Source organism: Danio rerio, chromosome 12 (assembly GCF_052040795.2).
Source record: "Danio rerio strain M-AB ecotype USA chromosome 12, GRCz13ab, whole genome shotgun sequence".
Classification (NCBI taxonomy): Eukaryota; Metazoa; Chordata; class Actinopteri; order Cypriniformes; family Danionidae; genus Danio; species Danio rerio.
In genome coordinates, this window is record NC_141032.1 from 18,235,038 (window position 1) to 18,251,458 (window position 16,421).

The 16,421-nt window shown below is 36.8% G+C and overlaps 1 protein-coding gene across 1 annotated transcript; it reads right to left on the reverse strand.

Moving 5' to 3' along the window:
• Positions 1 to 1,937: 1,937 nt before the first annotated feature.
• LOC147834430 (uncharacterized) lies at positions 1,938 to 11,133 on the reverse strand. Its single transcript, XM_087276028.1, has 2 exons — positions 10,298 to 11,133; positions 1,938 to 2,944 (listed from the first exon to the last, which is right to left on the reverse strand). The coding sequence occupies exon 1, from the start codon at positions 10,851 to 10,853 to the stop codon at positions 10,332 to 10,334; it is 522 nt and encodes a 173-aa protein (XP_087132154.1). The 5' UTR covers positions 10,854 to 11,133; the 3' UTR covers positions 1,938 to 2,944; positions 10,298 to 10,331.
• Between the last annotated feature and the right edge of the window lie 5,288 nt (positions 11,134 to 16,421).

Consider the following 16,421-nt stretch of genomic DNA (forward strand, 5'->3'; position numbering starts at 1 on the left):
ATCGTTCATGAAGGATTGGAACACAGACGGACAGTTTGCCAGGCCGAAGGGCATTACCGTGTACTCATAGTGCCCCCTAGTGGTGGAAAACGCAGTCTTCCACTCGTCACCGGCACGGATTCTAAAAAGATTATATGCACTGCGTAAATCAAGCTTGGTGTAATATTTGGCCTGTCTTAATTGTTCAAGGGCAGGAGGTATGAGAGGCAATGGGTAATGGAACTTAACGGTAATCTCATTGAGCCCTCGGTAATCAATACAGGGACATAAACTGCCATCCTTCTTTTTTACAAAGAAGAACCCAGCTGATGCAGGGGATGTCGATGGTCGGATGAAACCTTTGGCCAGTTCTTCTTCAATATATTCAGACATAGCCTTATGTTCTGGTTGTGAGAGGGGAAATATTCGACCCTTTGGAGGAATTGAGCAGGGGATTAATTCAATGGCACAGTCATTTGACCGATGCGGAGGAAGTTGAGTAGCTTTTTGTTGACTAAAAGCTTTGTGTAGGTTGTGGTACTCGATGGGGATTTGTTCATCATCTGGTGCAGACAGAATGTTAGTGATTCGCAACGGGATCCTATAAATGGGCCGAATACAATGCTTCATGCATGACTCACTCCATTGAAGAATCTGTCCATCCCTCCATGAAATATGAGGATCATGTCGACGTAACCATGGCAACCCCAAGACAAGTAAATGATTGATTAACTGAGTCAATAATGTAGAATTGTACCTCTTCATTGTGTAAAATGCAAACTTGTAATTGTAATTTATTAGTTATCATGCGGATGCGTCCTTCACCCACAGAACGACCATCTAATGCTTCCACTGCAAGACAGGAGTCACATGAGCTGAGAGATAATTCATGATATAATGCAAACTTTTTGGCAATAAAATTTCCAGCAGAACCAGAATCGACCAGAGCAGTGGTATTAATCATTCTTTTACCATACGTAATTGTTACAGGAATAAAAACACTGAATAATGATGGAACATTAGAGGAACTCAGCGATTGAGACGGTGTGGGAGGTTGTACGAGGCATGTGGATTTCATGTGCCCCGCTTGGCCGCAGTAAAGGCAGAGATGATTTGTAATTGGTGCCTTCTTTCTTCCTGAGTTAAGCGTGTGAAACCAAGTTGCATGGGTTCATCAGAGGGTGGATCGAGAGAAACTTGAGACATGGTGCGAGCCGTTCTTCGGCTGCGAATTAGATGATCAAGACGGATGGTAAGTTCAATGAGTTCATTCAGATTTTTTCCCTCGTCACGGCAAGCCAATTCGGATTGTAAAGTGGCTGTTAATCCCCGTCTGAATAGACTCTTTAACGTATCTTCAACCCAGTTAGTTTGTGCAGCGAGAGTGCGAAATGACAAGGCATACTCTGCAGCTGTGTTGCGCCCCTGAATAAGAGTAAGTAACTGTTCACCGGGGCTTCTTCCGTCTGCTGGATGTTCAAATACTTCGCGGAACTGTTTAAGAAAATTTTCGAACGTGGGGTAATTACTTTCATCATCCTTCCATATCGCTGTAGCCCATTCCAGTGCTTTACCCGTTAACAGATTGCATACAAAAGCCACCCGGCTAGTATCAGTGGGATATAATGCGGGTTGTTGATTAACAAACAGTTTGCATTTTAAGAGAAAGCCTTTGCAGCGAAAAGCTAATCGGGGACTTACGGTAGCTGGAACACTGGAGACAGTCGTTGGCTGAGGAGTTGTCATGGTGGCAGACAGGGAAACTGCAGGATTGGGATCGAGGAGTTGTTGCATAGCTCTCACCAGTTCCTCCGTGAGGAATGTTAAATGAGTAAGTTGTTGATGGTGAGTGGCTAGCTGTGTAGCTTGAGCGAAAAGTTCAGTAGAGACCTGTGCTAAAGCTGCTGTATTCTGTATTGGCGAAGTCTTCTGTTGTGAAGAGTCAGACGGCATTGAATCCATTTGCAAGCTTTATTGAAAGCACACATACAAGCAACAACAAGGGGCAAACCAGGAATCAGAGTGAAGTACAGGCTACAGTTCAACCAGGCAGATATCTTACTTGGTCGGAATAACAGGCTGGGGTTCGGGGCAGGCAGATGTCTTTCTTAGTCGTTGAGTCAGGCAAAGGGTCAAAACACAGATCGAACAGAGAAGTGGAGTAGGAATCGCTCAGTAATGACAGCAGGGCAAATCAAGACTTCGCAATGAACCAGAGCGTGAGTGTAGTATATATGCGCTGGGATGATGAGAGGCACCTGGACCGCAATTAGTGACAGGTAGAAGGGCTTATGGGATTTTGAGTCCGTGAGTCGAATTAGAATTCGGGCGATGGGTCCCTCTGGTGGTGCACGAGAGGATTGGCATCGCCCTCATTTACAACAGCAGCAAGCCCAGAGACTGTTGTGTACACTATGATTTTATATAAAATCAACTTTAATGTGTGATAGGAATAAAATGTGATCATAAACGAATGATTTCTCCACTCAAATGAGTGGTGGCTTGGACCCGGAAACAGTATTACATACGTCACAAACACGTCATCACTTAACAAGCGGATGATTGCGACGCCACGTCCCATCTCGTGGAGGGGGCAAATCGGTTCTTTGTGGGGATCCCGAACACTGGATGCAGCAGCGGAGGAGAGCCCCTGCACCAGGTCCTGTCTCATGTTGCGTCACTGCTGCACCCAGGGGCCTGTGCTGGAGTAAACCACACCTGAGTGTGCCGCATCCCTGGTGCGCTGGGCCTGGATAGAGAAACACAAGGGGTTGAGGCGGATGGAGTGTTGAGATTGTATCACACACTTAACTTAAGTGACTTAAGTAACTTAAGCGAGCAGCAGCTCGGGAGACGTCAAGCAAAGCCCATTGTTCCCAGAGCTATGCCCGCTTCATCTCGAGGTCACAGATCTGTGCTTCCACTGCCTCCAGCTCCAGCTCCAACACCTCCACCAATGCTTCTCCTGCACACAAAGATGGACACAAAAGCGGAATTATTCAGGGTGAAGAGCCAAGACTATAAAAACTAGGTCAATAGTACAATATAGTAATAACTAATAACAGTGGCGAGGCTACATAAGGGCCAGGGTGGCACTGGCACATTCAGATTAAGGGTGGCCCAGAGAGACAAAAATATTTTAAAGCTTAAAATTCTTTATTGAAAACATGTAACGAATGTAAGGTGGAATATAAATGATATTGAATGTCGATGATTAACAGCATCCTTTAGTTATTCTTAGTTTGTCAATCAAATTTAAAGTCCCCCTACTATTGCACAAAATGGAACTGTCCAACTGTTGCACTTTATGCTGATAAGTGCTTTTGTTTTTGACTTGATTTGATTGAGCTCAAAATTAGCTCGTTAATGCGCATGATTAGTTTGAAATATTTAAAACGTTTAAAAAAAAAAACGCAAATAACACAGTTATTCTGTAGTAACCGACGTTTTGGGTTGAGGGCAGCGCGGTTGTCATTTGCCTAGCAGCCTAGCATCAGTTAAGCTTTCTCTGGCCCTGCGTGGGTTTACTGTGCAAAGAAATTTAGATTAGACCAAGGACACACTTTTAGAAGGAAAGTTTCAGTATAAAACAATTAATGTCGCATCACCAGGCTATCTTGCGTTTCCTCCAGAGTTTGATGCAATTTTGGGTGTTTCATGTTTAATCTTTAGAGTCTAACTGCAGTTCAGCAGTTCACTCTCATTCACAGTCCACTTAGAATCCAACATGGAAATCATTTTTGTTTGTTATTGGCATTGATTATTTTGAAATTCAAATATCACTTCCATGCCTTTGTTTTATTTCTGTAATAAATATGCCGTTTTGTGATTAATCATGATTAATTACAAAAAAAGTGTGATTAATTACATTAATTTTTTTATCATTTGAAAGGACATTTATTGATCTTATTTGCAGAAGAGTAGTATCAGAATCAGTTTAAAAATGAGAGGGTGCTCGCTGCAGAGCCATTTGAGGAGAGCTGAGCTCCAGCGAGGGGGAGCATGAGCTGTCGCTCCTCCTCCTGTAAGCTGTTTTAATGCGTACACCAACCCCACCCCTAACCCTACCCCCAGTGACATCACTCGTAGAAGAAGTGCAAAAAAAGGTGGAGCTCAAGCTTAAGCTCCCCCTCGCTGGAGCTCAGCTCTCCTCAAACGGCTCTGCAGCGAGCACCACTTGTTAAAAATGCTTATATGGGCACTTAAGTGTAAATGTATTGTTTACAATTTTATATTTTTGCTTAAATTTTTAGATGATATTATATGTGCAATTGAATTTATGGTAATTTATTTTAAAAATTCTACTTGTAATATTATATGTAAGGCACCTAGGGTCTGAGAGTAACCCAATATGATTCTCTGTGTTTCCTGTACTTGTGGTTAAATTGACAATAAAGCTGACTTTGACTTATATTTATATGTTTATTGCTGAACGACAAGGTTAGTGTTCTACTTACCTCATGACAAAAGTGAATGATTTCAGATTCTCTGCACATTTTGCAATTTATTCAATTAAAAAATGAGGATTAATACTCAAAATTGTCACTTGTTAAGTCAATGACCACATTATCAATTATCATAAATATAAGAAACTAGTGATTATACTGTACACTTAGTTTAAGAGTAGGCACTAAGGCCCAATCCTATTTCAGCAAGGTCCACTTATTTTGACATTTCTGGCCTCGCTCCTCACTAATAGTAGTAGTAATATAGTAAATAAAAATACTTCAAGCAAAGTTAATACAACAAATACAAATCAACAATCATTTAGGATTGTCTAGGCAGTTAAACATTATTCAGCAACACAATTTAAATCACCACCGTATAATAATAATAATAATCCTGTATCTTTTTCATTGAGTAAATATTTATATAATGTACAATTAATCTTTAAGCTGTACACATTTAATTTGCTATGTCCAAATGGCTTCAATTTGCTGGAAATGCTTACACAGTCACAGGCCTTAAAAACACATGCAAATAATAAACATTTAGTATTTAAAGTTTAAATGACTCCAGAATATTGTTAACTAATGTCTGGTCAACTATTATCCCAACTACATTGCAGATGCCTGCAATTCGACTATTACGGACTTGCACATTGCAATATCGATGATACAACGACATATTGTGCAGTCCTATTGTAAATTAGATCAAATTAACTTTTTTGAAAAAGTACTGAGAATTGCATTAAACATGAACTTAATAGTCACATGAGATATTTAGTGTGTCTTAATGAATGCATGTTTTAAAGACAGCAGTTTACCTCTTTGTTTGAATAATTCAGTTGTTTGACAGAATCATCTCATTCATTAGACTTTACTACCACCTACTGGAAGATTTAGATTCTTATTTTCAGGATTATTCTCATTTGAAAAAAATAAATTTTTTTATATTAAAATGCAATTAAAACACAATAAACTATATTCTTTGAAATAAAGGAATAGTTCACACAGAAAATAATTTCATCAAAATTTACACACTTTTGTGCCATTTAAATTTGTATGAATTTATTTGAGGGGTGAAACAGTGGCGCAGTGGGTGGCACGTTCACCTCACAGCAAGAAGGTCGCTGGTTCGATCCTCGGCTCAGTTGGCATTTCTGAGTGTGGAGTTTGCATGTTCTCCCTACGTTTGCGTGGGTTTCCTCCGGGTACTCCGGTTTCCCCCAAAGACGTGGTACAGGTGAATTGGGTAGGCTAAATTGTGTGTGTGTGTGTGTGTGTGTGTGTGTGTGTGTGTGTGTGGATGTTTCCCAGAGATGGGTTGCGGCTGGAAGGGCATCCACTGCGTAAAAACTTGCTAGATAAGTTGGCGGTTCATTCCGCTGTAGCGACCCTGGATTAATAAAGGGACTAAGCCGACAAGAAAATGAATGAATGAAAGAATGAATTTATTTGTATTGTGGACTATTTTTGTAAATGTTTACCTGCTCACTTCTTTTCACTTTTAACAGAACAGTGAACTGAAATCTTTTTTCGGTGGTCATTTCTGAGTCAGTTTTATAACATTTAACATAAAATTAATTTATTAGGTCACTTTCCTTAGGGATGTAAGTATTACATGTTTGGTTAAATAAACAACTTATTTGATTAAATAAATAAGGAAATTGCATACATGTGTTTTACTGAAAGTTGACTTGCCCATTTCAAGACACTGAAAAGTAAATTTTTTTCCAAAAATGTAAAATATTCTTTCAATTAATTATTATTTTTTGAACTGGTGTGTGTGTGTTCATATATATGGGTGATTCTCACGAAAATGTGGTTTAAAAATTTTCAAACATGAATTTTTAAAAAATGTTTAAATTAAATTTTGGTTTTGCAGATAATTGAAACAAAGTCTGGAGTATTTGTCAACATTAATTTAAAAATATATACACATCATTTAGTACCTTTTTGAGCATAATTTCCAAAACAACTAATAAAAGATCTCATTACCGCAACAGTCTGCTAAATTGATTCTTACAAAAAAGCTAATTCATTTAGAAATGTTTTAAAAAGGGATTATTAACAGTGATGTGGAGTTACTTGAGATTCTGCAATAACGTTTATTTTTAAATTAACAGGGTTTTTTATTTTTATTGTTTTTTCTTATTACCGAAACACTGTACATTTTTTACAACACTTTTTTAAATGTATTTTGATAAAACCTGATGTGTTTTCAAAATAATGTAGCTAACCTGAAAGGACATAATTTATAGATTATGCACATGCATTGAAAAGCAAACGATTAAAAAATATTAATAAAATATCACTTAAGGAACATTGGTTGTGGTAATGATAAATAGGTTGCAGAATTTAGGTTAATCATTTCTACATTGATTTTAAGTATATTATTAGATTTTGTTAAACATTTAATGTAGAATATTAGTGCTTTAAAACATAACTTTAATTTCAAAGAAAAATGTCCACTTGCTTGGATAAACTGAAATAAATCATCATTCTCACTAGATAGTGTGGTCTCTAGTACAGCTTTAACCCTCTGGTGTCCCTTGTTTGGGAATCAAATTTGTGGGCTTAGCCAGTTAAAAATGGATGAACAACTAAAGTACCCAAAGTTTTTTAGCTTATCATATTTAGCTAAAATGATGTAGCAATCATTTTTATGTAGTACATGGTTTCTGCTACATTCATTCTTCCATGGCGGGACCCCACGCCAAAATTCATCCCGCCACAGCTACATTACAGCTTCTCATTCAAAACATTTTATTGTTTTAATAGCAGGTGATACTCGCACCAAAACGTACTAAACGGTAAGTGAATTATAACAGTGCAAACTTTTTTGTAACAATAGTAGTGCTGTGCATCATTTGTTTACCCTTAAAGTTATGTGCTGACTGTCTGACTGACAGGTGCATGATGCGTGAGGCCAGCAAACACGATGTATAGCCGTTTCACTTGAATTCAGGATACATTAATATCGCTTTGTAGGTCTGTTAGAGACATTCATAAATATTCCTAGCAAATCTAATAAATGCTAGAGACATAAACGCACTAAATGGCACTTCAGCAGCATTTATTTGAGAGCGCACAAGAAGATCTGCATGCTCTTGAAGTGGCTTATATTTGAGGGGGTGTGCAAGAAGAAGGGGATGTGTACGAGCAGAGGAAATCGGCATGCAAGCAAAGAGATCCCCATGCTGTAGGATATTACATAAATGCGATCTTGACTTCTAATACTGCGCTTACGACATTTGTCATTGAAATAAAGCCACAGGTTGTTGATAGATTTGTGTAAAAGGCCTGCCGCCACAGCTGGAAAAAATCCTAGAGGAAACACTGTAATATTTTTATTATTTTAAATCTTGTTTGGGGGGATTGTGGTAAAAATGTATATTTATGCAGTAATTAACATAAATTTCCCCAATTGAAAACAATGGAATTTCTGTAATTTTTATTTTTAATTAAGTTTAAGTTAGTGCTGTATTTCTGAGTAGGGTCTGTCCACGGACTGCAAGACAGGGGCATAACATGAAGGGGGCATAACTTGTAGTAGAGGCAGAATTTAAATTTATGGAGACCCACATGTCACTCTATGTTGTCGGCATGATGGCGATGTACCCATCAGTTATTAACATCTACACCTACTCCACAACTAAATCTAACCATCACAGTGATTAACGCCTATACCTACCACAACCCTAAACCCAACCGTATACTTCATACTTGTTGTGCTCAAAGTTGTAACTGAGTTGCTAAATGAATGAATATTATAATATATCAAATTAATCGGGTGTGGATAAATTTGTTGAAAACTCATGAAAACATTTGGTGAAAATGATCTCTTGTAAGTATTTCCACCATCTTGCCAACAAAATCTCGTTGTGACATCTCACATGGTTCAATGGGATCTCCATTACTGCAAATTGCGCCTCTCTAACTTACTACAAGTCACGCACCTTCATGTTACGCCTGTCTTGCAGTCCACAGACAGATACACTTGGTATTTCCAGGTAAAGTAAAGACTGCCATTTAAAAACAAATTCAAAAAGAAGATTAGCACCCTTTGGTCATGCAATGACACGGTGCAAACACTAGGTTCTAGTATTACTATCTCTACAATGCTGCTTGGGAATTCCTATTTTGGAATTTTGGAACTCTATTTTGACGGTCCATGCACAAAATGCAAAGCGCAGGGCGCAAACGCATTCAGGGCGTGTCAGAATCCACTTTTGCTAATATAAGGATGGAAAAATCTGCTTTGCGTCGTAATGCATGATCTAATGGGGAAACCTTTTATGCACAGACATCAATTAGCCTATAAATAATTAATTTTGTTTGTTAAGCGCAAAGATTTGTTTCAAAACTATTTCTAAATTCAGTTCTATTTTCCAGCAAACGAATAAATGAACAATAATAATGAAGTGTGTTCAAAAACCTGAGTTATATCCTAATATACATGCTGTGCCCCATATGGTCTAAAACATGACAGGTGGGCAAATAATCAAAAAGTCGTGTAACCATTTTTACAGGAGAAAACTTTACATTAAACTGGAAAAATATAAAAGATTTTCTTTCCTGGCAGTCATCTTAAAACAACTGGCCCATGTGCTTCTTTATACAAAATTAAACTTTATTTAAACTCTTTATGTGTGTTTAAACAGCACTTTAAAAAGGTTGCGGAGGATGAGAACATCTGTCACAGACACCTAATTTTTCATTTTTTTCTAATTGTCATTATACATGAATATTCTGTAAACTATTTGCTTTGTCATGTATATTAAAACAACTCATTTGTTTTTATTAAAAAAAAATATGCTAATTTGTTTAAATTACAACATAACACACATTCAAACATGCATGGACACGTTTCGGTAATGAGAATTTCAGTAGAAAATGCAGTAAAATGATTAAAATAAATAAATTATGTTGAAATTACACATTGTGCTTCGTAGAAAACAGCGTTGTCTTTATTATGTTTTTTTGTTAACAAATTACAATTACAAATTACAAGTTTTATATTTAAAATCTTAAGTGCCACGTTGTTTTACTGGTTTTATGAGAATAACCCATATATATATATATATATATATATATATATATATATATATATACATATATATATATATATATATATATATACATATATATATATATATATATATATATATACATATATATATATATATATATATATATATATATATATATATATATATATATATATATATATGTGTGTGTGTGTGTGTGTGTGTGTGTGTGTGTGTGTGTGTGTGTGTGTGTGTGTGTGTGTTTGTGTGTGTGTGTGGTGTGTATGTGTGTGTGTGTGTGTGTGCTTGTGTGTTTTTGTGTGTGATTTTGTAGTTTCTTTTGGCCATTCAGGTGGCATCTTCTGTCTGGAGCATCAGGCCAATCTCCTGCTGTCAAGAATCAGGTGGTTTGCCTTGGTCGGGCATCTCAGCTGAGACCTGTCCACTATGGGTGACCCTACCGGTAGCTGTGAAGTACCAGTGGCGTAGCTCTCAGCATCACTGATGCACACAAGCCCTCACAGCACGTCAAGCTGCAAACCGTGTGAGGGACCCTAACCTACCCTAACCCAACAGCCAACACTAACAACTAACAACCACTAATGTGCCAAAAACCACTCAGATGAGACCAGCAACACGCAAGAAACCGCCTAGACAACCTTGCTAAACGCATGTCAACATCCAACAAACCATCCAAAAGAACCCAACAACCTGAGAGCCGAATATCAGCAGCACTGACCGTCACCAAAACATCCAGCAATGTAATAAAACTTGAATGAAAAGTTAAATTTGATGTCATGCAAACTTATTCTATAACTATATACAATATATACAGTATGTACATACGTGCCCTTGATCCTTCATCTGGCACTTGTATGGCTCAGTGCCTGGGCTTCTTCCTCCGGGGTTCCTTGGGCAGTGGCTCTTTGCTGATGTCCACCCTGAATCTAGGAGCGACGCTGGACTCGGACCTGCTCTCTGTGATGATCACAAGTCCATCTGGTTGCTCGGTCTCCTCCAGTGCAGGCCGGTCCAGCTTCTCCCAGAGCCGCTGCTTGATCTCGAGTCCTTGCTGAAGACTGTATCGGCAAGCGCGTCTCTTCTTGGTGGAGCCCATCACACTGAAGTAGATGTGCTGAAAGTCCTGCACACTCCGACCGTGGATGGAGAGGGGCTCCTCCTGTGGACACTCACCCGCTGAGGAGACTGATGCTGCGGAACGGAGGACAGGAAGAACAGCCGCGTTCCTCAGGTACCTCTCCTCCAGGGAAGTGTCCGACGAGCTGCAGGTGTCCGGCCTGGCCGCCGCTGCTGGCTCCTCAGAGGAAGAGACGCGCTCCAGCAGGAAGTCCTTCAGGTGCCCGGGGCGCGTCCTGGTTCTTCTCGAGCGCCGCAGAGTCATCACGAACAACTTCAAACACTTCTCAAACTGCTGAAACTTTGCCAAGGGAGATTTGTGCAGAAGTTTGTAGCGCGATGATCAGCACTGATTACTTTATAGACAGTGGTGTGGATGTTTAAACCAATTCAAGTTGCCATGGTGACAGAATGACGAGACTCATTTAAATGTAAACAATAATTGATTTCAGCGTTAAGTCAATTAGAGCAGCAAAAGCTGTGTGTTTACAGTACAGTATTTGTTAAATGTTACTAAATACAGAAAATATCTTAATAATCATGCATTACCATAGAAGCCCCATATACCTACAAAATAAATATTGTCACCGTTTTTCTTTATTATATTTTTACTTTTGAACTTCGTCGTAAGTTTCCACGTCAGAAGGCTGCTCACGTTAGCAGTGGCGTGGCAGCCCCTTCAATAGTGCGTGTGTGTGTAATGTTTATGTGTTTCCTCATTATCAACCAAGCAAGTGCATATTTAGTAATAATTACTTTATTCAGTGTCTCACAAAAAAATAGTATTTTAACATGTGTTCTCAAGGGACAACACTATTGATCTTATTCTGCAATGCGCTTCTAATTCAGTTCCTTATAGGAGAAATGACTATGAATAATAAAAGGCAGAAAGCGGTCAAACTACTAGTGTGTGTACATGACTATACAGACAAAGTGGAATGATATAATAATAAAATATCAGAGCATCGAGCAGCACAATGGGCTGTTTTAACCTCTAAAAATGTAAAAAGCGGAAGTAAAATTATTAATAGTTTATTGATTCTGAAAATATTTAGTGATCCATGATAAATTTGTCATTTAATAAAGGAATCACAACTCTTAGTTGTATACCCCTTAAACCCAAAATATTTGCTTAAAGTGTTTTATTTATTTATTTATTTATTTATTTATTTATTTATTTATTTATTTATTTATTTATTTATTTATTTATTTGTTTATTTATTTAAAAATTTAGTTACATTTGTTTTATTTAGTGTTTTGGTTTGATGTTATATTTAATGATGCTAATAATGAATGGTCTTTATTTATAATAATGATAATGATCCCATTTAAATACAGTTGTGGCAGAAGAAATGAGACCAAGGACTTTCTCTGAATTTATGGGTTTAAGTTAAATGTTATAGGCATTTTATTCTCTAAAGGTCTGATAACATTTCTTCAACATTTCAAATGAAAATATTGTCATTTAGAGCATTTTTAATCAGCCACTGTCAGAAAAATGAACTGTGACTGAAAAGCAAGGATAGTAAACTGACTACTGTAACTCCTCTAAAGCTACTGTAAAACATTAGTATCGTGTTGACTAAAATGAGCATGTCTGAAATCCTGATACTATACTATACTTCTAATTTACAAAATAAAACAATAATAATGACAAATTACCAGAGAAATTTACAATATCTAAAATTATTTAAATCTATTTTTTTTAAATTTTGACAAGTTTTTTTTAGGAAAAACCCACTATCTATTAAGCTAACTTTTTAAAGAAGTCTCTTCTGCTCGCCAAACCTGCATTGCTCCAAAGCACAGCAAAAACAGTCCAATTATTATTATTATTATTATTATTATTATTATCAATATTTACTAGCATTTGATTAGTTTTTTTTTTTTAGGATTCTTTGATGATTAAAATATTCAAATAGCTGATGAACCTGAAATAAAAAAGCTTTTGTAGCATTATATTACAATATTAAATACATTGAAAAAAGTGTTGCATGCAGAACTGTTGCAAACAATTTATTTGTGTTGAATTTAAACAAACAAATTAAGTTTAATAATGTTCAACTTAATTTGTTTCTTTAAATTCAACACAAATAAATTGTTTACAACCACTTAACGTAAACAAATTGAGTAAATCCAAGGAATCATCTCTGAATAATTTTTTTCAGTGTAGCTTGGAGCAAGCAGAATTATTGACTTTTTTTCTTTTTTTTTGTAAATGAACAGTTTTATTTAACAAGGATATTTTAACTTGAGCAAATGTGACGATAAAGTCATTTAAAATGTCTTGCATGTTTAATTCTGATAAATGCAGTTCTTCTGAAATTTCTAGTTATCAAAAAAGCTGAAAATCTTCTCCCTGTAAGCCTGTCCGCTCTGCCCACCAGGATGTAGATGTCTGTCTGAAGGACTGCAGTCCCACCTGAAAGAAGAAGAACAGGATGCTAAACTACTTAGAAATAGAAATGAATTCATGTGTAAAGTACTGACTATCGTGACCTCAGTTCAGATGAATACAGTAATTTGACCTTATTTTATTGCGCATGTCATGCAAATGTGTTACATCTACTGGGATGAACGAGTTAAACAAATATGTCACCCAAAAATAAAAATCCCCCATAAACATTTATACACCTGACCTGAGTCTGACATGAGGGTATACTGTATGATGGAGTAAATGTTGGGGTAAATTTCATTTTTGGGTGAACTATTCTTTTAAGCCAAAGTTGTCAATAGACCCTTTTCACATTTCTGTCGTCATAGTAGGGAAAACTTAGAGCGCAGTGAATGAGAGAGTGAGTACAACAAATAACTTAATAAAATAATAAAAGACAAACTCCACAATGGTGTTATAAAGACTTTCAGAAAAGGAAAAAAACTAGTGTGGGACTGATGACAGCAGCCAGAGGAGAGAAAAACGTTAATTTTACTCTCAGCCTCGTAGACGCTGCATTGGAAACACATTGCACAAGCAGTAATTCCTTTTTTGTAATTCGAAGCAAGATGATATGATACATTCATAAACACATATAAATGTTCATATGTTTTAAAAAAAAAATCAAAATGTTAAAAACTTTTAAAGATTTCAGATGCCTAAGACAGCTAAACACGTCAGGCTTGTGAAAAGGGTACAGTAGTATCAGAAAGCTATCAGTAAATCGCTGTGATGTGTTTTGTGTCTGCTGTGTTGTAACTGATATAGTGTATGTTACACTTTATATCCGCATAACTTATTGCTTTAAACAAATAAGACTTTACCTAGAAGAAGAAATATTATAGGAAATACTGTGAAAAATCTGGATAATTGAATAATTTTGAATTCATTTTACAAAGAAGGCATTTTAGTTGGCTATGTGTGAAACAGGCTTAATCCAAAGGTAACCAAAAGCTTGTTTAAAAGGACTGAGCGACAGTGAATAAGTACCCACCTGGTGCTGCATCAGTGTTGAGTTGAGTGTAGGTGAGAAAAGATCCAGTCTCTGGCCTGCAGGTGCTCTAGAAGCCCGGCAGCAGCAGCAGGACTTCCCAAAGTACAGCTCTCCACCAACTGATCAATTCAAGTCAGGTTTATTTGTACAGCACTTTTTACAATAATTATTTCAGCTTTACAAAAGGTGCACATTACTGCATTACAATCAGATTAAGTAAAAAAAAAAGTGGGCCTCAGCAACCCTGCAGGTAGGCCACTATATGACCTCTCAATATTATGCTATAACTTTTTGGATTTCATTATAGTATGCTATATTACATTGATCGAAGTCATGCGCTTTCTCCTGTTCTCTCATTGATCACTTCAAACTCAAAACAAGCGCACAAACAGCTTGATCGCGTCTGCAACTACTTTACGCATGTCTGTTCAATCCCAAACAATGCGGGAAGTGAAAGTGAAAGTCTCTCTTTGTGTATTTTTTGTGAACTATTTAATACATCTGCATAGTTGTCTAAATTAATGTCCTGTAAGTGTTTAAGAGACGCGCACCACAGGAGGATCTAGCAAGGCTCAATGCATGTTTCTACCATAGAATGTAAAATAAACTTGGACATGAGCTTCAGACCAATAATATCCTGCAATCTCAACTGGCATCAGATTGACTCGTTTGAACAGATTTAGGTCGTTTAACTTTATTTTACATTTATCTGCATAGTTTTGATATATTTAATAGTAGATTTTCAGTCAGTACAGTTTAAAGTAGAAGCTGTTCTTTTGCAGTCTCCCTGTTTATTTGTGGTTCTCTTTGAATCTGTGTATGTTTTTAAAAAAATAAATAAAATTATGTATAAGTTTAGTTGTCTATAAATGTATATATATAAATAAATTTAATTTTATATACAACCTATAATATATCTAATTTTATTTATTTTTAATATAGTTTATTTTTCCCTCAATTTCTGTTTAACAGAGAGCGGATTTTTTTCAATGCAATACATATGTTTTAATAAATAATTTCTAAGAACTGATTTATTTTATCCTTGCCACGATGACGATATTTTTCAAGACACTTCTATACCGCTTAAAGTGACATTTAAAGGCTTAACTAGCTTAATTAGGTTAACTAGGTTGGTGTTATTAGGCAAGTCATTGTACAACGATGGTTTGTTCTGTAGACTATCGAGAAAAAAAGTAGGTTAAAGGGGCTAATATTTTTGTCCCTAAAATGGTGTTTAAAAAATTAAAAACTGCTTTTATTTTAGCCAAAATAAAACAAATATGACTTTTTAGAGAAGAAAAAATATTATCAGACATACTGTGAAAATGTGAAAATACAACAAATGTATAATATATATTTGTTAAAATAATATAATATATTATTTGTTGAAAAATAAAAGTTTAAATGAAAAAAAATGTAAATGTTAAAAATTTTAGAGAAAATGTCAGACAGGTGGGCCTTCAAAAACTGATCGGAGAAAGAAGCGGGGCCCGAAGTGAAAAAGGTTGAGAACCCCTGCTATAGGTGATGTCTATGTGTCCATGTTTAATGAAGTTTATCTGTGTATTAAGTGTATGTGTTGTTCAAAGTCCTTGATGGTTGGCTTCATCTCTTCGTATGTGCTGTCCTTGATGGTTGGCATTGTCTCTTCACAGGTTTTGGATCCCGTAATGCCGCTGCACGATCTCTAGAGTTCTCGGGATGGGTGACCCCAGGTGGAAAAAGAGAACAAAGATTATAATTAGAGTAGCTGCTCTTCATAGTGTATTTAAACAAGAGATATTAATGTCATCGTGAAAATGAAGTGCTATACATAAACATTATATGAACAGACATAAAAACAAACATATAAAGCATATTTGTATTTCTAACAAAATGCCTGGTGCATTAAGAGAGGAGAGTGTCCAACAGGCGGTCTGTCGAGCCCACTCACCTGCATGGAGCACATTCATGCATAATACCATTATGTGATTATGTGATGCATTAAGAGTATGCTTTACTGGGGTTGGGAGTGAGCGACGTATCTGAGTAAAGGCTGATTTATACTTCTGCATCAAACACCGGCATATGCTACGGTGCTGATGCATAGCCCTTCAACGTGGCCGTGGCCGTCACTGACGTGCACCTCTCAAAATAATTTAACTACACGTCGCAACAACACGTAGTGCAAGCTCTGTGATTGGTCAGCTTGGTATTGCTGACGAGTCGGGGCGGGACCGAGAGCCGCGCGAATAGCGCGAACCCAATGTAGCGATTGTTTACAAGTGTGTAGTCCCGTGAAGGAGCTCTGCATAGAAAGTTTTGTTTTGTTTACCTCATAGTTAAAGTTGCTGCACGTCCGCCGGTTGCTGCCTCAAAATGAGCGAGTTTGAGCCACTTGTACATCCCGGAAGTGTTCAGGAAAA